Raw genomic sequence first — 25,143 nt, 5'->3', positions numbered from 1 at the left:
GGACGAGGGCTACTTGTCCTTCTCCCAACATTTGGGGATAGAACATTGCCTTCTGGGGGGATGAGAGGGCTGGCTTCCTGGGTCCTCTTGGCATTGGTTCCTCTGAGCACCCAGTTTATTTTCCTCTCCCACTGACTCTAAGTCTTGTAACTCTAATTAGTTTTGTGGATCCAATACTTACTTTTGGTCCAGTTACCATACAGCGTGGTGGTAATGCATATCATTATTAGTTTGATTGATCCCAAAATGTGTTTTAGAGACGCCACCTAAACTTGTTTTAAGTGAAATCTCTGCTTTTGCTTCCTCAACCTCTGAATGTCAGCATACCAAAGTGTTGATGAATATTTAACTTTATTACGTCCACATGTAACTATAAGGAAGTTGAAGGACTCACAGAACACACTCATACTTTTGCCACTTAATTATTTTCTTTTAGGTCCTAATTTTTCTAATTATAATTTTACCACTATATTCACACAAATATTCTTAAGTGATGTAACATCGTTTGAGATAAATAAGGGGCTGATTTTTTCCTGTAGCCATCAGTTTATGGTAATAGATCCAAGTTTATTCTTTCAATTTGCAATGTTTTTATGACCCAAGATAGGGTCTGTCTTGGTGAATGTCCCATGTGTACTTGAAAAGCATGTGTTCTGCTGTTGGGTGGAGTGTTCTGTGTCCGATCCAATTGGTTGATGGTGCTGTTCAGCTCTTCTGTCTCCTTGCTGATTTTCTGTATACTAATTTGATTACTGAGAGAGGAATGTTAAAGTCCCCAGTTATAATTGTGCATTAGTTTGTCTTTTCTTTCAGTTGTTTTTGCTTTGTATATTTTGAAGCTGTTGTTAGGTACATACCCATTTAGGATTAAGGCTTCTTGGTGACCTGAAACTTTTATCATTAGGAAATTTGTCTGATATTAACATAGCCTCTTCAGCTTTCTTCTAAGTAGTGTTTACATGGTATATCTTTTTCCATCCTTTGATTTTTAACCTACCTATGTCATTTGAAGGAAGTTTCTTATAGACAGCACATAATTATGTTTTTTCCTGTGTGTTTAGACCATTTTTGGATTTAGTTCTACCATACCTTATTTGTTTTCTATTCCTTTGTTTCCCCTTTACTGCCTTCTTTTACATTCTATGAGCATTTTTAAGTATTCCATTTTAATTTATCTATTATGATTTTGACTATTACCTCTTTGTATAGGTTTTTTAGTGGTTGCTCCGGAATGAAGTGTTTTTAATTCTCAAGTATCTAAGAGTGAGCTTTTTCTTTTTTCAACTACTATACTCTCGCCTGTTGCCAGCTTCTCGTATAAATACTGTAAATGCTCTCGTTCAGGTAACTCAGCTTCTGGAGTTGAGGGAATTTCAAAATCAGAGGAGCTCTGTGAGTCTGCGTTGGTGCTAGGATGCAGCAGCCTTCTTTCCTGAGGTATATGTTTCCCACTGCTTAGAGTGGTTGGTTCTCCAACACCAGGAACTATATTTACATCTTGATGCCTGCTTTTCAAATCACAGTAAGTATCCTTTAGGCAAAATACATTTTGTTCCACCTGAGAGGCAGGAACATTCTCTTTGAGTCTTGGTCTGTGGCCACCTTTGTTCAAGGAGGTAATATCCCCACTGTTTCTCTCTTGGGAAGATAACAAAACAGTGTCAAATTGGCTGTCCCAGCCTTGACTTCCTTGTTCTGATATGTGTGTTGACTGAGAAGAAGTCTGGGAAGAGATGTGAGTTGATTCCCCTTCGGAGTCACTGAAAAGCTTTGGTGACTGAGAGCCTCCCGCCTCTGTGGAGGAAGGGAAGTTTTCCAAACCATCATCTGGGATTTCATCATTTCTTTTAAAGAATACTTCCCACTGTGGTACTTCCGTATCAGCCTTTGGCTGGTGATGAGTGACGGGACCCAGATCTCCTTGAGAGGAAGCTGGGATTTGTAGTTCTTCTTCACTTTCACTGTTGGATTCCTCACAATCTATAAAGTTGGCCCAAAGGGAGGTCTGCGTACTCTCTGCTTCGAAGCCTCCTGTGCTTTCTCTCAGGTTTTCAGGCTGGTTTTGTGATACTGCAGTCACTGGAAATGCCTCAGGGTAAAGAGTTTGCTGGTTTGGAACCTTGTGCCTTAAAGGGACTGGCAGAGGATCATCAAAGAGATCATCTTCCTCCACCTCTGTGGGACAAACAAAGCAGGTTTATAGGAAACAGAGAATGCAAAGGGAGCTAACTGTGCTTTTCATTAAAAATCCAGATTGTAGCATTTAGCTACATTTTTAATTTGTGGAATTGCAAATAATAGGGAGTTCACTCTTCCAGGAGAAATTAAAAGGCCCCTTCTTCTTGGGATGTTCTGAACAATTAACCATCCTTCAATTTCTTATAATGCCAGACTGAGTTGAGAATATAGATCTATGTTCCCCAAATAAGGACACAATGCCTTTATCAGTGATTTTCAAACCTGACTGGTCATTAGCATCATCTGAAGAGCTTTAAAAAAAAAAAATACAGCTTTCTGTACCTCATTCCAGACCTACTGAATCCCTGAAGGTGGGCTACCTTTTTATTGATACCTGCTTTGTATCCTCCCAAAATGCACAATATGAAGCCCTAGCCCCAAGGAGATGTATTTAGAAGTAGGACCTTTAGAAGATAATTAGGTTTAGATGAGCTCATGAGGGTGGGACCCTCAGAATGAGATTAACATCACTGTAAGAAGAGGCAGACACATTTCTCACTTTCTCTGTGCCCATGGACGAAGGAAATGAGAAGGCAGCTGCCTACAAGGCAGGAAGTGGGCCCTCACCAAGAACCGAATCTGTCAGTACCTTGATGTTGGACATCCCAGCCTCCAGAACAGACATAAACATCTGGTGCTTAAGTCACTTAGTCCCTGGTATTTGTTACAGCAGCCAGAGCTGGCTAAGTGCACAAGGCTGTGATAGATATTGGGGGCGGCAGGAGTGGGACACGGATTAGATCAACTTTAAAATACTGAATAAGCCACATTTAATGACAAGAACTAAAAGTCAACAAAATTCATTTTACTGATTTTCTTAAGCATGCTGCATTAGCATATAGTGCGCCCAGTCCACTTGAATTCTTAAAATGAGGAACCCTTAGGGGCTGGCCCCGTGGCCGAGTGGTTAAGTCCGCGCTCCACTGCAGGCGGCCCAGTGTTTCGTTGGTTCGAATCCTGGGCGCGGACATGGCACTGCTCATCAAACCACGCTGAGGCTGCGTCCCACATGCCACAACCAGAAGGACCCACAATGAAGAATATGCAACTATGTACTGGGGGGGGCTTTGGGGAGAAAAAGGAAAAAATAAAATCTTTAAAAAAAAAAAATGAGGAAACCTTACTTGGAGGATGAAATTCTCATAACGTAATATATGAAATTCACGTAAATTAAATTGAGAAGGCATGGAATTGGGAGGAAAACAAACATTTTCTTGCCCTCTCATGGCACCTACCTAAGAAGGAAATTAAATGCTCATGAGACTAGCACGAGCAACTTATTGTTCTAGTGCTCAATCTGGTGTTAACTTCTAGCTACCTACTTCTTACAAATGTAACTATTTTCCCAGTGATAAAGAGTGTAGCTAAACATTATGTTTTTAAAAGCCACTAAAAGAACAGAGACCATCATCCAGCTCCCACTTCACCAATGAGGAGACAGGCTCAGAGAAGGTGTGTGACAACGCATAGGACAAGAAACTAGATAGGCAGAGCCACGAATCAAACCCAAGTTTTAAAGTACAGGGTTCCATTACGATTTATAATTGTTTATCAGACCCTTCTTTTCTAAAAGACTTGAGGTGGCTAAGATGTCTAGCTACCGTGTTCGTCGTCGTCCTAGTCTCCGAGGTGAGGGTTTACTTTAAGCCATGAATTCGACGTTTGTTCTAGCTCCTCTACTAGCATGCCAAAGTTACCTTTTAGGAAATATTTTTGTATCATCTCTAGTTGGACAGTTTCCTGTCCTTCTGGATCAGCGACTATGCCAGTATCATGGTGTGTTTCAACTGTAAAGCACTTTAATCTGTCAAAACATTTTCACATTAACTCATCTGTATGTATCTGAAAAACAAGTAAAGTTTCTATACTATTAGTTTATTCTGACATTATGTATTTTTTCTATGTTACAAGAATAAAAAACTTAAAATTTTTCTTTATGAAAATGGAAAGGCATATAACACTGAGAAGATATCACAATAAATATAAAAGTGCTGAAGTCCTTAATAGCATTTACATGCTTTTAAACATACTTAAACCCAATAAAAGAAGGGACAAATGTCATAAATAATTCATACTTTCCACTGTCATGCACGATTGATGTCTGTATAAATTGATATATAATCATAGGAGAGATGTGAAACACACTTATGTGTATAATGTTACTCATCGGGATATTATTTGTAAAACTGAAAAGTTCAAAATAACCTAAATGTGTAATGACAAAGATTAAATATACCATTATATAGTCATAATGCAAAGTATGCAGTCATTAAATTGGTGTTTTTGAAGAATAACAAAAAGTTTCCAATAAAAAGTTTAAATGTATGTGTATACATATGTGTATATACATATATACGTGTGTATATGTATGTGTGCGTGTATGTATGTGTATATATGTATTTTATGTGTGTGTGTGTATAAAAAATGAGGAAATAATAAGGAATAGTCAAAACTGATCCAGAAATGATAAACAGGAGTAAATCTTCATGATCTTGGATTAAGCAATAGTTTCTTAAAAATGACAACAAAAGCACAAGCAATAAAAGAAAAATTAGATAAGTTAGACTTCATCAAAATTTACAAGTTTACACTTCAAAAGACACCATCAAGAAAGTGAAAATGCAAGCTATAGACTGGGAGAAAATATTTGCAAATCATATCTGACAAAGGACCTACATCTAGATTATATTAAGAATTCTTACAACTCAGTAAGATCTATAAGCCAACTTACAAATGGGCAAAAGATTTAAATAGACTATTACCAAAGAAGACAAATAAATAGCCCAAAGCACAGGAAGAAAGCTCAACGTCAATAGAGAAATGCAACTTGAAACTATAATGAGAGACACTTTACCCCCACTAGAATGGCTATAATCAAAAAGACAATAAAAAGTGAGCCCAGTGGCGCAGCGGTTAGGTGCGCACGTTCCGATTCAGCAGCACGGGGTTTGCCAGTTCGGATCCCAGGTGTGGACATGGCACCGCTTGTCAAGCCATGCTGTGGTAGGCGTCCCACATATAAAATAGAGGAAGATGGGCACGGATGTTAGCTCAGGGCCAGTCTTCCTCAGCAAAAAGAGGAGGATTGGCAGCAGTTAGCTCAGGGCTAATCTTCCTCAAAAAAAAAAAAAAAAAAACGAGCTAGGATATGGAGAAACTGGAATCCTTATATATTGCTGGTAGGAATGAAAATGATGTGTTCAGTGTGGAAAACAGTTTGTCAGTTTCTTAAAATGTTAAAACAGATTTACTGTGTTATGGACTAACTGCGTCCCCCACCCAAAAATCTGTATGTTGAAGCCCTCACCCCTAGTGTGGCTGTATTTGGAAATGGAGCCTCTAAGGAAGTAATTAAAATTAAGTAAGGTCATAAGGATGGGATCCTGATCTGACAGGATTAGTGTCCTTAGCAGAGGAGACATCAGAGAGCACACTCTCCTACCTACCCCCTGGCATGTGCACCCAGGAGAGGCCACGTGAGCACACAGCAACATGGCAGCCACCTCCAGGCCAAGAGAAGAGGCCTCAGAATGAAACCTGCTTTGCCAGCACCTTGATCCTGGAATTCTCAGCCTCCAGAACTGTCAGAAATTGCTGTGTTTAAGCCCCCCTGTCTATTGTGTTTTGCTATGGCAGCTCAAGCAGACTAAGATACCATATGACCCAGAAATTCTACTCTTCTGTTATCTACCCAAAGTAAGTGAAATATATGTCTACACAAAAACAAATATTCATAGCAGCATTATTTATTAACTAAAAAGGAGAAACAACCCACACTGGTGAATGGATAAATAAAATGTATATTCAGACAATGGAATATTATTTGGCAATGAAAAGGAATGAAGTACTGACACATACTATAAGATGGAGGAACTTTGAAAACTTTATGCTAAGTGAAAGATGCACGGCACAAAAGACCACATGTTGTATGGTTCCATGCTATGAAATGTGCGGAAGAGGCAAACCTGTAGAGAAACACCATAGATTAGGGGTGACCTAAGCCTGGAGTTGGTGATATGCAGAGACTTTAAATGGGCACAGTGTCTTTTTGGAGTAATGGAATGTTCTGAAATTAGATAGTGGTGATGGTTGCACAAGCCCGTTATAGTAACAGTGATGGAATTCTTCACCTAATAAGGATGAAATTTATGGCATATAAATCATACTTCAATAAAGCTTTAAAAAATTGACAGTTTAAAGCAAAAACAAAAGTAATGTGGAGTTTATAAGAGAAGTAAAATGTATCACAATAATAGCACAAAGACTGGGAGAGAGAGAAATGGAACTATACTGTACTAAGTTTTTTTTTAAGATTGGCACCTGATCTAACGTCTGTTGTCAATCTTTCCCCCCCCCCCCCCCCCCCCAGTACATGGTTGTATATTCTAGTTGCAAGTCCTTCTAGTTGTGCTATGTGGGCCGCCGCCTCCGCGTGGCCTGATGAGCGGTGCTAGGCCCATGCCTAGGGGATGAACCAGCGAAACCCTGGGCTGCCAAAGCAGAGCACGTGAACTTAACCACACAGCCATGGGGCCAGCCCCTGTTCTAAGCTTCTTATACCATAATTGAAGTTGAATAATATTTATCTTTTCACTCTGATAGGTTAAAGATATATACTATAAACCACTAAAATAACAAGAGTTGTAGCTAATAGGGGCCGGCCCAGTGGCGCAGCGGTCAAGTGCGCACGTTCCGCTTCGGCGGCCTGGGGTTCGTCAGTTCGGATCCCGGGTGCGGACACGGCACTGCGTGGCAAGCCGTGCTGTGGTAGGCATCCCACATATAAAGCAGAGGAAGATGGGCACGGATGTTAGCTCAGGGCCCGTCTTCCTCAGCAAAAAGAAGAGGATGGGCAACAGATGTTAGCTTATGGCTAATCTTCCTCAAAAAAAAAAAAGTTATAGCTAATAAGCCAACAAGAGATTAAGTGGAATCTATCGATATTCAATCAAAAGGAGGCAGAAGAGGGGCTGGCCCCGTGGCCGAGTGGTTAAGTTCGCGCGCTCTGCTGCAGGCGGCCCAGTGTTTCGTTGGTTCGAATCCTGGGCGCGGACATGGCACTGCTCATCAGACCACGCTGAGGCAGCGTCCCACATGCCACAACTAGAAGAACCCACAACAAAGAATACACAACTATGTACCGGGGGGCTTTGGGGAGAAAAAGGAAAAAATAAAATCTTAAAAAAAAAAAAAAAAAAAAAAGGAGGCAGAAGAGAGGCCGACCCTGTGGCCAAGTTGTTAAGTTTGCGTGCTCCGCTTTGGCGGCCCTGAGTTTTGCCAGCGCAGATCCTGGGTGTGGACCTAGCACTACTTATCAGGCCATGCTGAGGAGGCGTCCCACATAGTACAGCCAGAGGGGCCTGCAACTGGAATGTGCAGCTATGTACTGGGGGGCTTTGGGCAGAAGAAGAAAAAAGTAAAATAAAAATAAGATTGGTAACAGATGTTAGCTTAGGTGCCAATCTTTAAAAAAAAAGGAGGCAGAAGACATAAAGAACAGATGGAACAAATAGCAAGACAGTAAATTTAAATCTAACCATATCAATAATCACATTAAACCTAAATGGTCTAAGTCCAATTAAAAGGCAGAAATTACCAGATTGCTTATAAGAAAACAAGACCCATATAATATGCTGCCTACAAGAAACCCACCTTACCACAACTAGAAGGACCCACAACAAAGAATATACAACTATGTACCAGGGGGCTTTGGGGAGAAAAAGGAAAAAAATAAAATCTTTAAAAAAAGAAACCCACCTTAAATATAAAGACAATTAGGATAAAAATATAGAGATGGAAAATGATGTACCATGCTAAGATTAATCAGAAGAAACCAGAGTGGCTATGTTAATATCTGATGAAGATTTCAAAGCTAAGAATATTACCACGGATACAGAGTCATTCCCTAAGGATAAAGGGGTCCGTTCCTCAAGAGGACATAAACGTGTGTGTACCTAATAACAGTGCGTCACACAGATGAAGCAAAAAGTGGGAGAACTGCAAGGAGAAATAGACAAATCCAGAATTCTAACTGGAGATTTCAGTGACTTTCTCTCAATAATTGAGCAAGTAGACAGAATAAGTAAATCAGCAAGGACATGGACTTGAACATTACCAACTAACTTGACCTAATTATTTACAGAACACTCCATCCAATGGCAGTATACATATTTCTTCTGAGTACACATGAAACATGTACCGAGGTGGCCCATTATTCTGGACCATAAAGGTCAGTAAAAATCATACACAGTACTTTCTCTGACCACAATAAAATTAAATGACAGAATATCTCCGCAAAATCCTCCAAAATTCAGCAACTAACATACTTCTAAATAATCCATGCATCAAAGAAGAAATCAAAAGAAAACTTAGAAAATATTTTGAACTAATTAAAAAGGAAAACAAATTTATGAAATAATGACTAAAGAGGGAATAGCACTAAATGCACGCATTAGGGAGAAAAAAAAGGCAGTCTGAAATCAGTGACTTCAGCTCCCACATTAAGAAATTTAAAAGTGAAGAGCAAAATAAACCCAAAGTAAGCAGATGAAAGGAAGAAAGATCAGAGTGGAAATCAATGAAATAGAATACAAAACAAAACAAAACAAAAAGCTGGCTCTTTGAGATCAACAAAATTGGCCAACGTCTAACAGACTGATCAAGAAAAAATGAGAAAAGACACAAATTAAAATAACTAATATCAGGAGTGAGAGAGATGACATCACTAGATTCTGCAGATATTAAAAGAATAATAAGGGAATATTATGAACAAATTTATGCCCAAAAATTCAGCAACTTAGATGAAATGGACAAATTCCTTGGAAGATACAAATTCCCAAAGCTATATATAACCCGAATAGCCCTTTACTTATTAAAGAAATTGTAGTTTAAAACCTCCCCACAGAGAAAATTCCTGGCCCAGATGACTTCATTGGTGAATTCTACCAATCCTTTAAGAAAGATATAATGTTAATCCTTCATAAACTGGTCCAGAAAATGGAGAATAAAGGGATATGTCACAACAACAAGGCCAACAGTAACCCAATACCAAAACTACACAAATACAATTCATGAAAAAAAGTCAAAACACCTGCAGACCAATATAAAGGCTCCTCAACATAGATGAAAAACTTTTTTTAATTAATTAATTTTTTTTCTTGAGGAAGATTAGCCCTGAGCCAACATCTGCCACCAATCCTCCTCTTTTTGCTGAGGAAGACTGGCCCTGAGCTAACATCCATGCCCATCTTCCTCTACTTTATACATGGGATGCCTGCCACAGCATGGCTTGACAAGCGGTGCGTAGGTCCACACCCTGGATCCGAACTGGCGAACCCCAGGCCGCTGAAGCAGAACGTGTGAACTTAACCACTGTGCCACTGGGCTGGCCCCCGAAACACAGTTTTAGCAAATCAAATTGAATAATAGCTAGAAAGGATAAATAAGTCACAACCAAATGAGGTTTATTCTGGAAATGGGAGGTTGGTTTAATACTTGAAAATCAATCAGTGTAATTCACCATATCAACAGACTAAAAAAGAAAAACTATATGATCATCTTAATAAATGCAGAAAAAGCATCTGACAAAATCCAATATCCATTCTTGATAAAACTCTCAGAATATTGGTAATATTCCTCCACCTGATGAAAAGCATCAATGAAAAACCTACAGCTAACATCATACCTAATGGTGACAGAATGAATGCTTTCCCTCGAAGACCGGGAACAAGGCAATGATGTCCACCCTCGCCAATTCTGTTCAATATTGTAGTAGCCGTCTAGCCAGTTCAATCAGGCAAGAAAAAGAAAAAAGCATCTAGATTGGAAAGGAAAAGTAAAACTGTCTATATTCACAGACAACATGATCATCTATGTAGAAAATGCAGTGGAATCTACAAGAAAGCCACTATAATAAGTGAGGTTAGCAAGGCTGCAAGTTACATCAAAATACAAAAATCAACTGTATTTCTATGTAATAGCAACAATCAGAAATTGAAATTTAAAAAGGAATACTATGTACAATAGAATAAAAAAACCCGAAATACTAGGAGTCAATCTACCAAAAGATTTGCAAGACCTATACATTGAAATTTACAAAACACTGCTGAGAGAAATTAAAGACTTAAGTAAATGGAGAGATACAGCATGTTCATGGATCTGAAAACTCAATATTATTAAGATGTCAATTCTTCCCAAATTGATCAACAGATTTAACACAATCCCAATCAAAATCCCAATCGTGAATATTTTCGTACAAATTGGCAAGCTGATTTTAAAGTTCATATGGAAAGGCAAAGGCTTAGAATAGCCGAAACAATTTTGAAAAAGAACAAAAAAGTTGAGAACTTACATCAGTTAACCTCAAGATTTATAAAGCTACAATAATGAGGACAGGGCAGTATTGGTGTCAAGACAGAGATCACAGAACATAACACAAAGTCCAGACTAGGCCCCCACGTATATTGTCAATTGATTTTCAACAAAAGTGCAAAGAAGATTCAGTGGAGAAAAGATGGTCTTTTCAATAAATGGTTCCAGAATGTTTGGATGTCCATGTGCAAAAAAAAAAAATTACCTTCTATCTGTACGTCATACCATTTACAAATAACTCAAAAATGGATCATGGACCTAAATGTAAAACCTAAAACTAGAAAAACTTCTACCAGAACACAGAAGAAAATCTTTGTGACCTTGGGTTAAGCGAAGATTTCTCAGTTACAATACCAAAAAAAGTAAAAATTACCAAATTGACCTTATCAAAATTAAAAATTTCTCCTCTTCAGAAGACTGTTAAGACTGCAAAGATGAGCCATAGACGGGGAGAAAAATCTTTGCAAAGCATGTAACTGATTAAAAACTTGTATCCAGAAACTCTCAAAGCTCAGTAATAAGAAAGCAACTAAACAATTAAAAATGGGTAAAGATTTGAACAGACCCTTCACCCATGAAGACACACAGATGGCAGATAAGAACATTAAAAGATGTTCAACCTCATCAGTCGTTAGAAAAACGCACATTAAAACCAGGAGATACTGCCACACACATTAGATATCTAAAATTAAAAAGCCTGCCCACGCCAATACTGACAACAACATAGAGCAATGGAACTCCTCGACACAGCTGGCGAGAATGCAAATTGTCCAACACTTCAGAAAACGATCTGGCAGTTTCTCAAAGATACAGCTAGCACATGAACCACACCGAGGAATGAAAGCATACGTCCATACAAAGATTGATACACGAATGTTCATGGCAGCTTTATTTGTGATAACCAAAAAGTGGAAACAACCAAATGTACATCAACAGAGGAGCGGATCAGCAAATGGTGGTAGATCCATGCAGTGGAATACTACTTATCAATAAAAAAGAATGAACTGTTGATACATGCAACAACATAAATGAGTCCCAAAATAAATAACGCTGAGTGAAATGAGCCAGACATACTGCATGATTCTATTTATAGAAAATTCTAGAAAATGCCAACTAATCTATAGTGACAGCAGATCAGTGGTTGCCTTGGCATGGGGGGGGGGGGGGGCGCCTTGGAGGAGCAGTTGGGAGGAATTACAAAGTGGCACAAGAAGACCTGGGGATGAGGGACATTTTCATTATCTTAATTATGGTGATGGTTTCTCAAGTATATGCATATGTAAAAATGTATCAAATTGGACACTTTAAATGCAATTTATAGTATATCAATTATACCTCAGTAAAGCTGTTTTTAAAAAACCTACAATTAAGTTTGTATATGAAAAGGATTAAAAGATGCATTACAAGATAGATTTGACATTTGAAATTAATGGAATTGTTTTTCTAGAACCTTTCCATTCTTGAAACAAAAACAAATGCGCTTTCTTTCAGACACCAGTGAAAGGCTTACTGTGTCAGTCCTGGAATTGGCGTCTAAATGTTTTTCAATTAGATTCTAAACGGGAGGAAATGCAGGAGTGGAGATGGGAAAGCCAGGCCCAGATGAGAACCCCAGGCCCACGGCTTCCTTCCCGCTGGACCTTGGGGATTTACTTCACTCTAAGATTCAGTTTCCCTGTTGGTCAAATTGGGACGATGTCCCTTGTGGGTTTATTTTGAGGTTTAGCTCTAATATCTGTAAAAGACCTAGCACAACAGCTGCCACACAATAGGTGCTCAATAAACAGCATCTTTCTTATCTGCTATGTTTTCGTCATGTACCAGCACTAAGGTACATAACTGGCTCTCCAGCAAAGCAGGGAAAATCCAGAATCCTAACCACGAAAGCTGGATGCTGTACAGCAGGAGAGCGCTGCTCAGAATCGGAAGTTCTAATTTCTCCCTCAGAGCTCGCCTCTGCTCTTCGCTGGAAAATCAAAGTAGCAACGAAAGAAGGTAGGGAAGTCTGGAGAAAACCCACTTGTCTAAGCCCTACTGATCAACCTGATGGGAAGGAGGACAAGAAAAGTTCCTATTCTCAGCATCTACCAGTGTCTTGAAGGAAATGTTCATGGATAACAGCTCGGCCTCTCCTTATGGCCTAGACAAACCACAGGGCCTATTTCCAGAAAGCTAAGAACACGATTCAACACAGGCACAGTTCCCTTCGCCACGTGTCTTCAACCTGGGAAAGAGAGCGCTCCTGACTCTACAGGTTAGAAACGGGAAGGCAAAGCGCTTCCTGAGACCATGTGACAAATCTGAGGGACAGTGGGTCCCAGGCCCACTTCTACCCAGTGCAGCTGTCGCCAGACAAGAGCACCCTGAAAAGCGGCCTTGAGGGAACCCCCACCTCTGAACCAGGGTCATTCTTCTTACCTGAGTCTAGGTGCGTTGTTCTAGCTCTCTTCAGTTTTCCGAGTGGTTTATACTTTGGCTCAGTGCTTTGGGAAGAGCGGCATAAAGGCTTTAGGCTGAAATGAACATGAATACTTTATTCTTCCTGTTGGCAAAGCTGCTGGAGTGTAAGCGTTCTTTACAGAGATTATAAAAACTTGACCATGGGGGAAATCACATAACTACTTTTAAAAACAGAAAAGCAATGTTTAGTAATTAAAAATCACTTCAATATAATAAACTGGTAAATATAAGCACTTAAATACAAGGTGGTGGGTATCTGTCTAATAGTAGGATTGAGGGAAAGCGAAGCTTGTATCTCTGCTCTTGCACTGCAGAAAAGCAGGTCCCTGTCCTAAAACACTGTCAAGGAATACACTGACACCCTCTGGCACTCAGGGAACACAGGCCGGCCAGCTGCGTCTCCTTCCCTGTTGAATGGGGGCTTACTGCTCTCTTGCAAGAACCTCACCAATTTGATCTCTTCATTCAGGTAAGACGCAGTGAAGACAAAATACGAAATGGCACAGAAATAAGATTTGAGGGTCTCCTGCCCTTTTTCGAGGGCCTCACTACCAACTGCAGAATGCCAGATTCCCAGCAGCCTTTAGGATTATATCTAACACACCCGCTTGAAGAAAGCCTTTATGCTCCCAACCAGAAACATAATTACAGCCACATCCATTTTACGTCCTTGCCCCTGTTCTCAGGCCCAAAACTATTCTCTGGATCCATCCTGTTCAACAACCCAAGTTCCACAAGGAGTAACTACTTACCTTTCTATAACTTTATCCATAGTTGTGCCCACTGGCAGGACATTTGGATATGCATTCACAGGACAGATGTAGCTCAAGAAATCTTTAATCTAGAAGGAGGAACATACAAAGCACCAATTATCTGTAGGGTGAAACATGTGGGTGTTAGAGAAGCAGCTAAAGGGAGGCCGGGGAAGGAGATGCAGAACTCGCTCCCGGCTGTGGTTCTCAGGGCCGGCTGCACACGGGGTCCCCTCTTAGGAAAAAGACACCCAATGCTCAGGCCCCGCCCCCCGAGATCCTTTTAACACTGAGCACAGTGGGGCCAGGGAGTCAGTACATCGTTCTTCAGGGGATTCTGCTCCACAGGAAGGGCTGAGGATCACTGATGAATGGGATTCAAGGATTCTGTAGTTCTTTCAATGACATTAGCCTCCTTGTCTTAGAAGGTGAGCCAGATTTAACAAATCCCCTTCCAGTAAGTTAGAATTTAACTGAGTATTTAATCCATACAAGAACTCAAGGTCTTAAGAGTTGCATTTCTCTCCTCGGACAAATAATTGCCAGCAATACCAAGTGCTGCATCTTCAAGCTTCCTTGATTTGTTTGAATGGTTTATTCCGATCTAAACAAGGACAATCATGCATTACCTTGATTTTCTGCAAAGCTCAGAATGCTAAACAGAGGAACTCTGTCACTATTCCTCAAAACATCTCTACAACCCAGGTGGCATCAGCTTTGTCACTTATTAGGTCTTGGTGAGCTTGTGATCTTGGTCAAGTTACCTAAGTCTCTAAGTCTTAGATTCTTCATCTGAAAGTACAAACGAGATAATGCACGTGAAGTGCCTAGCCTGGTACCCGGCCCATGGTTAAAGAGCCAAGAAAGTCATCCATTACGAAGTGGGTCATGGTAGCACGAAGATTTTTATTCCTTTCTGCAAAGGGGGAGACTGAGGCACAAAGTAATTCTTAGTACCTGCCTTTTTCAAATAAAGGACCAAATCAAAAGGGGAAGGAACCCAGGAATTATCAAGAATCCATATTAAAATAAAATGGCGCCCTCAATTAAGATGGGAAGAGACAGGAAGACCCATTCTTCAGATATTTTTCATAAACAATTTCTTTTGTACTTTCAGGGCAGGCATGCAAATAGAAACCACTATTTACCTGACCACAACCTATATGATTTGCATAATCCACCCAAAGTTGAGGCTGGGAGGAATCTGAGGCTTTTGAAGGGAATCGGGATAAAGAAAGTAAGGTCCAGCCTGTACCATAAAAGACTCACTTCTTCCACTCGGAGGTGAAGCGGCCACAAGGAGAAGAGAGACACCCAATAGATGGGCAGCTTCTCTCACTTGTGCGAGCCGAGAGCCTTTCGTCAGAGGCCCGCCTTAGAACAATTCATTAACACAGTCACTTCTCGTTATTCGCAGTAGTTACCTTCCATAAAGTCACCACAACACTGAATCCGTGAACAGGGAACTACTGCTCCCAGGGGAAGCACAGGCTTCCTGGGCACCCCGCTCACAGCATCTTTGTCAACCGATCAATACACGACTTTGTTCTATGTGCGTTTCTATTTAAAGACATCTTATTTAATATATATCGTTGATTCATTGATAGCGAACTCCCAGCCAGCAGCATGATAACTCAGGCCTCAACAAGTTTCTCAAACACATGTATTTTCTCCATAAGGCAAATCCCAGCCTTCTTGTCCTTAGGAACACAGCACTTCAGCACCACGCTTGGGGGCTGTTTTAAACAGTAAAATCACTGACAAGGAGCACAAAAATATGAAAAATGCGGCACTAAATAGACCGCGAAAAGGACGACTTGAGGATACGAGAATATGAGAGCTGAACACGAAGGCAGGGCGCCCCCTCGCTCCACCGGAGCTGGGAATGCACAGGTCGGGCGACTCAGTTTCCACCGCCCTGCTGTGCACATCTGCGAACGACCACAAAGCGCCGCTAGCGCTGGCTCTGGGGTTACAAATCCTAGCGAGAAGGCAAATTTGTAAATAAGGAATCCACGCATAATGACGATCAACTGTATGCAGAAAAAAAACGAAAGGAAATTTAAAGCTACTATTTACATTTTGAAGTGTAGTCCAATGAGTGTAGTACATAGGATGTAGGCCTATTAATTCCAGCAGTTTTCAGGAGAGCCTCTCTGTCTCACCAGACGCTCTGAAGGACGGTGCCTAAGCAGAGCGAGCGCCGCACCACCGCTCATCTAAGGAGGCTGCGGCGAGAGGCCAGCCAGCCGCTTCCGCGGACTCAAGAAGCAGGGAAATGGCCCCTTATTGGGAGGTAGTCTTATAAAATCCCAGGAAGGTTTGTGCTCCCCAACTTGGCAGCTGACTACATGGAAGAAGAGAAATAAGACAGGAAGATTTTGACTGAAAAACTGGAACAGGCCCACCCTTTTTCCCGGTTAGACGCCCTCCCTGTGGCTGAGACAGAAAGGACACTCGTCCACTAGGGGATCACCAGGAAGGGACCCTGACGCTGAGCCAGATGCCAACCCACGGGACACATCACCAGGAAGGGGCTCTGAAACAACCTAAGATTCAGGATAAACTGACGAAGAAAACATTAACTAAATTATACCATCAAAATGAACTACTTCCACGCTGCTCTCAGATAACCTATTTGTACCTGAAAGTTAAGGTCAGTTATTTAATAGAGATGTCACTGTGGTACTTTGATAATATGATTAAAAATCATTTACAATACTATGGCTGACTTGATAAGAATGCCAATGCCTGGAGCTCTGGAAGATTCCACCTGTTCAAATCATTAACACATCCACGGTTCACTGTCTCAGAGCTATAGAGCTATATCCACGTGTTCCAAATACAGAAATAACAGTCATGTGGGAAATGGATTTTTATGTGCAGAAATGGAAAAACTAAAATTATATACGACAAAGTATCATAAAAAGTCTGCTTTTATATTGCTTTTTCTCCAATACTTCAGATTACTGAATCTCTGTACTTGTAAGATGCTAGCATTTACTTTGGAAATGTATGAGGATTTTGCAAATAAATTACACACATCAAGTTCCCATTCTAGTAGGTCAATTTCGTCTATAAAAAGTACCAGAATGAAACTATTTTAAGCCCTCTTTCTACTCTACTATATCTTTCTTAAGCACACAGTCTGCATCTCAATCATCTTTCTTCTTCCCCACTACTGAATTGAATATTCAGGACTATTTTTTAAATGGCTTTTCAGTGCAATCAAATTTTGGAAGAGCCATGAGTCTGGACAGTACCTTAAGGCTGCCTATAATGAGATTTTACCTGTAGTAATCCTTAGAAGAGTTATAATTCTTTTATGATGGGTGAACAGAACAACTGAAGTGGGGAAGTTAAAGTATATTTAGGAAGCAAGATGGGAAGAAAAGCTTAATCATACATATTCTTCAACGTTTAGGCTGAAAACAGGTGATAATAGCAATTTCCTTTGTACTTAGTAAATATAGCTCATCCATTTAGATATTTTCTTTGTATTTCTTCAGGAAAAGCCTCAACAAATCTTAAGCAATAGAAAAAGAGATGCCCCTGGAAGCCAAGGGCACTGTCGTCTATACCATGAAGGCTGCCAGGCGTTGGCAATTGGGTTCCGAGTACCTGAAGTCCTCTTACCTCACTGTAGGAGGAGTGAAAAGAAAAACAAGCTCTGTATGAACTCTCTCCAGTCCTAAGGGGAAATGGAAAAACAAAATTCAAAGGTCACTTATCAAAACTAAGCTAAGTCCCAAATTTTGAGCCTTCCCATTTAGGCTATTCCAGTATGAAATCACCCTACAATCACGAAGTTCTACCTCGGACAGAAAGGAACTCTTTCTAGAAATATAAATGTCTGCAGACATTCTGAATAGCCGATGTGAAGGGAATGTTGCTGAAATAGGATGGTTATGGCACTTCTCTACTGCACCATGGGCTTCTATCCCCTATGACACCAATTCATAACTCCCCACCAAGCAAGACGCCCTCAGTCTCCAGCCATCTTATCTGCCTAACTAGAGTGGACCTCAGGGGATGGGGGCTAATGTATTAGCCATTAGCTAGGTTTGGAAGTAGCACCTCTTGAGTTTAAATTTGAGAAGTTATTTTCCACAATTATAATATGTCCTCTTCTTGGGCTTAGGCTAGATTGCATTTAACTGAAATAAATCAGACAATTTACCTCAGAGCCAGATTTCCCTCAAAAGATCTATGACGCTGCTTTCTTACCTCACAATTACATTTGTTTTTCTGCTTCTTTCTCCAAACCACATCGTGGATGGCTTAATGCTGATGGTGTGGAGCGGAATTCTATTTTTGGAAGTGATGCCACACGGTAATTTATTCCACTGAAAATATTCCTCTGCCTGAAAAAGATTTTAAAAATATAGAAAAACAGTTCAACACGTTCAACAAATCTGCTTGGAGGCAGGGTCTCAAAAACAAACGCAGGGACGTTTTCAGACCTGAAAAAAAAGGGACATGTGAGGAAACAATCCAAGAACTCCAAATGGAGGAACGTTCTGCAAAACAAATGTCCTGGACTCTTCAAAAATATCAAGGGGATGAAAGAAAAGGAAAAGGCTAGAGACTTGACCGACATCAAGAGAGACTAAAAAGGTCAGATGGGTGCAACACACGATTCTTAGCGAAATCCTGGATGCCCCCACTCCACCTCCACAGGCTACAAAACGCACTACTGGGACACGGGGCAAATGTGAATATGGCCAAGTGTTAACAAACTGAGGAATCCAGATGAAGAGTACATGGCGCTCTTCGTGCTAGTCTTACAACTCTACTGTTTTAAAATTTTTCAAAATAAAGTTGGAGAAAAACATAACAAAAGTGTTTTTCAAACGGTGACAAACAATGGGGCTATTTTCCCCAAGACACTAGGTTTGGATGGGAACCCTTCAAAACCATTAGCACTCCATCCAAATGACATGCCACCTGGTGCCTTTGGTGCTGTCCGTGTGAGGCTGCGGGTGACAGAGCTTCACGGTCTGCAGGCTGTGTTCTGTTCAGTATTTTGAAGGCCCGTGACCTAAGAAATGTCTTAAGCTGCTAGAAGTAGTTTCAAGGCAAGCAGCCAGGTGGGAAACAACAGGAGCAGGAGTCGCAGTTACAAATTAAGCTACTTTGTGGGATGTGAGAAAATTCAAAGCAAAAGAAATTTGCCAATTAAAAGATTTATGGGGCACGGGGCGTGGGGCCTGCAGTGGTCTGAAGTGGAATATCCCATGCTATGGATAAGAATTCTTTTTTTTTTAATTACACTTTATTTTAGGGCTGAGCAACTTTACTTTAGGTTTTTGGCCAATGGAGCCAATATTACCACCACAATAATTATCTAAATGTATAGACGCAATGTTTACTAAAATAAAAAATTACTCAGCATTTAAATGCTAAGATATTTTAAAATTTAGAAGAAAACTACGATCACACATACCACTGCATTTGAAGATCACTAATTAGTATTAGTGATGTTGAATGACTATATAAATTAAAACGAAAAAAATGTTTAAGGCAAATTCAAAATTTAATACCTGGCACTTAATAACAGAAGAGCATTTAGTAAGGGAGGTTCTAGGGTGACGTTAGAAAACGGATTATCATTGAGTTGCAAAGACACTGGCAACATTCATTTGAAACTGGACCAGCAACACGTGTAACTATTTCACAGTTCGAAGCAAAGTTCTAGCTAGATATTTATCTCAAGTGAGCAGAAGAAAAATAAAGTTTATAAATGTACACCTGCCATGAGCCTCAAAAATAGCGATGGATAATGAATATGTTTTCTTAAATTAAAAGCTCTAACGTATTACTAATTTCATTAAAAATATATCATTCATTACAAATAAGCATGTATCAAATGTGTATGAATAGATTTCACTAAAAACCTATGAGTATCGGAGTCTATTTAATAAGCATGAAATTTACGGTAATGGATACAGCAACGTAGAGTTGCATGACCTTAGGCTCTCAGTCTTAGTTTTTACATTTGTAAAAAGAACCTAGAAACTGGCATTTCTGAGGTTCCTTCTGGACCTAAAATTCTGTTTTTCATGGATCACACAAACAGGAAGAACAACAATGAACTAGGTACCTTTGGATGCCGACACGCATGGATCTGGCTGCGACGGTCTGTCGTGAGATGATGAAGAATGTCAGGCATGTTTCTAAACATGTCGAGTTTGTCCACATGAACCTGAGGAAAATAACATGTATAAGTATATTATTTGAATTGTATTTCCTATAAAAAAATTGTTCAAGCGTAATTATGCAGGGGCAAACCACCCAGTTAGTGAACTAACTTTGTCTTCTTTCTTGAAACCTAGTGTTTGGCTATTTCAATGCACATCAGTATTCTGCCAGGATGTCAACAGGCAAAGGACGCAGATCATATTCCCACCAGCCAGCGTCACTGCCTGCTGCTGGTGGTAATAAAAAATTTTGGAGATTCACTTGGTAGATTTCACTGGATCATGTTAATACCGTCATTCAGTCCATCAAGAATCATTCAGTTAATATTTATTGTGCAGCTACCATATGTCAAGCTTTATTCTAAATATTGGGTATATAGCGGTCAACACAGAAGATGAAGACAATCAAGAATGACTGAGTCTTGAAGACGTTCACACAACATGCCATATAAGGTGGCTGGTGGAGGGGCAGCTGGACTAGGAAGGAGACCAGATCCCCCTTATCACACACCTCTATTGGATTAAAAGGGGGAGGTCAGATGGAGAAAAACAAAAAAAGCCTTAGAATTTTAAGGCTAACACATTTTGAAGAGTTAGAACCAGTGTGTCAGTTTTACTTGAAGCTTCTCTTCTGGGTACCTCAAAGTAAATCACAAGTACCTAAATTGATGTTAGGATTATGAAATGGCACAAAACAGAAGTATTCTCATTTTGAAGTCTGAATCACAAAACGGATTAAAATAATGTCAAATTGCGGTGGTAATTAACACCAAGACAGGTGTTAAAAAGAATCCGATTGTAATAGTTTACGTATCCTGCGACCTGTTCCGCTCACAACCCATTTACTAACGACTGACAAGAAGCAACAATGAATTTGCTTTTCTGACCTAAGAAGGAGATAAAAAGGGGTAAATTCTGAGATGGATAGAGAGATATAGAAACTTTCCTCCTCACAAAAATAAGAAAGCCTGAAAAAGTTGCCAGAGATCATCTCTGAGGTCCTTTAGTCAAAAATCTCACTGCTCTCCTGTTTTAAATTCCTGATCTAAAATTACTCGTCTCCCTTACAAAGGGATTAAGAGAGTGAAGACAGGGCTCGCTCCAGGGTGAGTGGGAGACCTGCTCTCCCGCCATCCCCGAAACCCTCCCGGCCCTGGTGTCCTCCTGCACGGCCTCCAGGCCAGGAGCTTCCGGTCTTTTCAATTTCACACACCATTAAAATTTACAAGACAAATTTGGGACTGATAAGTGGTTGCTACCTTTGTCTTTTTCCAAGAGAAGAAAAAAAAAATAGTGGAAAGTATAGAAAAGTGTGTGTCCGTGTGCATACACAGCCTGTTAGCACTATGATTTAATTTAAAAGGCCATTTTACACCAAAAAACGTAGGAAAGACAATCTCAGAATGAAAGTGAATCCTTTTCAAAATGGAGAATCGGCAACTTTACACCAATAAATTTGGAGAGAAGGACTTAAGGCAGGAAGAAATTAAGGAAAGGAGGACTTAGGAAGTAAAGACTTCAGGAGGGAGGGTGGGAGAAATTTTCTAAATTCCTAACGCTGAAAAACTAGATATTTTTTATTTTACTAAACTACATTGTATAGAATTAAATTCTTGGCTCCAGTTTGTTAGCAGGGAGATCTACATGAAAAGATACAAAACGAAGTCGAACTTAAATGTCAAATTAGTTCCAGCACTTCATTTTGTTCAGAGTTGTTACCAAAAATCCATCTTCTCTTAGGGGAAAGGAGCAGAAGCCACACGCTCCGTGTCAGCTACTCACGCGCACTCTGGGCTGTGCCGCTCAGGGTCCTGAGGGGCCAGCACTGAACCAGCTGGAAGGGCAGGTGAAAACTCCCTCCCAGCACGATCTGATATGGACCCATTGTGGAGGCTCAGTGCCTCACACTTTTGACCATGACCCACAGTAAGAAATAAATTTTCCACAGCAAGTCAGTACCCATATACATACACATATGTATACATGTGTGCTTGAGTCCCAACAGAAATTTTCATATAACGTAATCATTCTGACTGCAAGCAACACGCTCAGATATTTTCTAGCTTAAATTTATTTTCAATGCTGGTCACAATCACTAAATACATTTCACAACCCACAGTTTTGAAAAAATCCTTCCTCTATGGGACATTTCACCCAAGGGCTCTCCTCAAGCCATTTGGGCCACCGTCCATTTCTCCCACGAGGAAGTGAATAAACAAAGATGCCATGACCTCAGAGGGGCCACCAACCTGTGCTACACACGTGTTTGGATAGGGGGCCTCCGTCTGTTACTGCTTTCGGTTTTGGGGGGTGGGGAAGGTGAGGAAAGGAGAAGTTGGGAGGGTGGAAGGAAAGAGCCGTCACCGTACCTGGACTCCAAATTCTTCACTAAGGTTGGTGAATAGATACTCATACCCGTAAGCGGCTTTGCAGTTCAGCCACACGACATGGTACGGGCTCCGGGTGATCCAGCTGCGGACGAGCTCCACTATTCCGCTCAGACACTCCTCCTGGGCGGGATTTTGAAAAGGTATTTAACACTTTTAAGAACATCACTTGTCCTTTCCATTCCCAACATTCACAGATACTAATGCCAATGGGACAATTAGGATCTGATCTGTTCTCCTATAAACTTCCGACTAGAAATATGGCCATGCCCATATGATCACCCCCTTTCTCCAGGGAGGCGTACCCGACTAGGAATTTGATAAAATTTCGGATCGCAGAAAGTCGTATCTAAGTACACACTTTGGATGTCCTTCACTCTGAAAAACAAAACAAAACAAAAAACAATTAGTGCTAATCATCGAATGTGAAATAAAATATGCATAACGTTTAAACCGTTATTTCACAGGCTGTTCCACTCCATTTGGAATTTTTTTTGTTACATTGACTTTGTTGGGAAATGCTTTCCATACAATAAAATACACAGGTTTTGCACATACAGTTCAGTGAATTTTGAGCAATCAGCCTCCAGAATGTTACCATCACCCGTTTCAAGAAGAAAAGTTTGCTTTACCGTTACAAACATTACAATCAAGTTTGATTTCTAATGGAAACAAAGCTTTGTATTGAGGGGAGCAATAAAACTTTTAAAATGATGCATTCTCAATTTGAGAATTATATAAAGCCTGGTACCTGCCCCCAGAGTGCAGAAGCTCCATTCTGGCAGCTTCTCCTTTTGCCAATCTGAAGTCTCCTGTGTACAAGACGGTTCCATTATTGCCCTGAAATAAAAACCTGAAAAGGAAATAGATCTCAGTGACTTCTAAGTCTCATACAAAACCTAACAAAGCAAATATATACTAAATCCATAGCAAGTGTTTCCTGCCCAACATAGCCACTCTGACAGAGAGTTCACGGAATTTCAGGAGCTCTAAACCACACCAGCTACTCAGCTGCCACCTCTCCCCTGGGGTAGGAAAAAATAACACAATGGAGATACTACTGACTTGCAAGAGATGTCCCCTGAAATATGTTAGCGCCCTCCACCATACACTGAGATTACTCCTGCTCGTGGAGAGAGAAATCCACATCATAGAAAAATGCAAAGCCAATGGAGAATAGCTATGGAAGACTTCCATTCTAAGAAAGCCACCTTTTTTTTTTTTTTTTGGAGGAAGATTAGCCCAGAGCTAACTACTGCCAATCCTCCTCCTTTTTGCTGAGGAAGACTGGCCTAGAGCTAACATCCATACCCATCTTCCTCTACTTTATACGTGGGACACCTACCACAGCATGGCTTTTGCCAAGCGGTGCCGTGTCGGCACCCAGGATCGGAACCGGCGAACCCTGGGCCGCCGAGAAGCGGAACGTGCGCACTTAACTGCTGCACCACTGGGCCGGCCCCAAAAGCCACCTTTCAAATTGACCTTCACCTCAATCTCCCAAGTTCAATGTGGAAACAAAGATTAAAGAAACTGCAGTAAAAAATAATCAAATCCCCCTATATGTATTATTTTCTAGACCCTAAAAATGTATTTCTACAATTATAATACATAGCTACATATAATAAAATGGCAAAAGAGATGAGCCCCCTTACATAACTGATCCTGGGCAATGACCAGCTGGTAAGAGAGTGACAACAATCTCTTCCTTCTAAAAAGAAAATAAAGAAAAAACAATAAAATAGAAATAATCATTAGGACCCAGCTAAATCAAGCCCTCCTTAATAAAACATATGTAGTACTTCTCAAGAATGTGGGATGCCTTTTCTCCTCATTTCCTCATGCTCCAAATCCCAGAAACAACTGGAATCCTTGCCCATAAAACAAACGGTTAAACATGGAGTTACAATAAGACCAGTAATTCCACTCTTACGTCCACACGAAAACTTAGACACGAATGTTCACGGCAGTGTTACTCACACTAGCCAGAGAAGAAACAGCCCAAATACCTATCAACTGATGAATGGATAAACACAATGCAGTATATCCGTACAATGGAATATTATTTGGCCATAAAAAGAAATGAAATATTGATAGATGCTACAACGTGGATAAACCTTGAAAGCATTATGCTAAGTGAAAAGAATCAGTCACAAAAGACCACATGTTGTACAATTCTATTTATATGAAATGTCCAGAACAGGCAAATCCATAGAGACTTCGAGAACAGCGGTTGCCAGGAGCTGGTGGGGGGAGGAATAGAGAGTGACTGCTTAATGGGTACAGGCTTTCTTTTTGGGTGATGAAAATGGTCTAAAATTGATTGTGGTGATGGACACACAACTCTGTGAATATACTAAAAGCCATTGAATTGCATACTTTAAATGGAGTAAATTGTATGGTATGTGAATTATATCTCAATAAAGTTGTTATTTAAAAAAAAAAGCCTTATGTAGCCTGCGCTCAAGTCACCATACTGCACATCAGACTGTCCTCTGAGGGCACAGCCTGGAGGAATTATGGGGCAGACCTCCAGATACACCAGCTCAATACTCAATAATGGGAACTCCTTCAAAGGCCCCTTAAAATTGGGGGGGGGGGGTCTCCCAATGGCTGAAGCTGGGCACACAGCACAAAAGTCACAGTGCACACGTTAAAACATAAAAGATGAGAGGGGGACAGCAAGATTGTGCCCAAGGACAGCTGCCTGTTGCCCAATTTTGAGAATGCCTTTCA

General features: G+C 40.5%; 1 protein-coding gene across 7 annotated transcripts in view; it reads right to left on the bottom strand.

Annotated features, from left to right (window-relative positions):
- Positions 1 to 332: 332 nt before the first annotated feature.
- The window catches only part of DCLRE1C (DNA cross-link repair 1C), a 35,960-nt gene continuing 11,149 nt past the window's right edge, over positions 333 to 25,143 (bottom strand). For 4 of the 7 annotated variants that reach the window (XM_070601208.1, XM_070601210.1, XM_070601212.1 and 1 more), the window contains 9 exons: positions 23,159 to 23,260; positions 22,713 to 22,785; positions 22,390 to 22,530; positions 19,924 to 20,025; positions 18,048 to 18,184; positions 17,457 to 17,511; positions 13,821 to 13,909; positions 13,027 to 13,121; positions 333 to 2,175 (listed from right to left, as the gene is read on the bottom strand). In XM_070601208.1, the coding sequence (XP_070457309.1) occupies positions 1,250 to 2,175; positions 13,027 to 13,121; positions 13,821 to 13,909; positions 17,457 to 17,511; positions 18,048 to 18,184; positions 19,924 to 20,025; positions 22,390 to 22,530; positions 22,713 to 22,785; positions 23,159 to 23,260 (1,720 nt within the window). In that variant the 3' untranslated portion in view covers positions 333 to 1,249. Of the gene's footprint in view, positions 2,176 to 13,026; positions 13,122 to 13,820; positions 13,910 to 17,456; positions 17,512 to 18,047; positions 18,185 to 19,923; positions 20,026 to 22,389; positions 22,531 to 22,712; positions 22,786 to 23,158; positions 23,261 to 24,062; positions 24,119 to 25,143 lie in introns of all 7 variants that reach the window. The other 3 variants (XM_008529117.2, XM_008529119.2, XM_070601213.1) reach the window with 1 other exon arrangement.

Source organism: Equus przewalskii, chromosome 30 (genome assembly GCF_037783145.1).
Source record: "Equus przewalskii isolate Varuska chromosome 30, EquPr2, whole genome shotgun sequence".
Taxonomy (NCBI): domain Eukaryota; kingdom Metazoa; phylum Chordata; class Mammalia; order Perissodactyla; family Equidae; genus Equus; species Equus przewalskii.
This window is presented reverse-complemented; position numbering and strand designations above follow the sequence as displayed.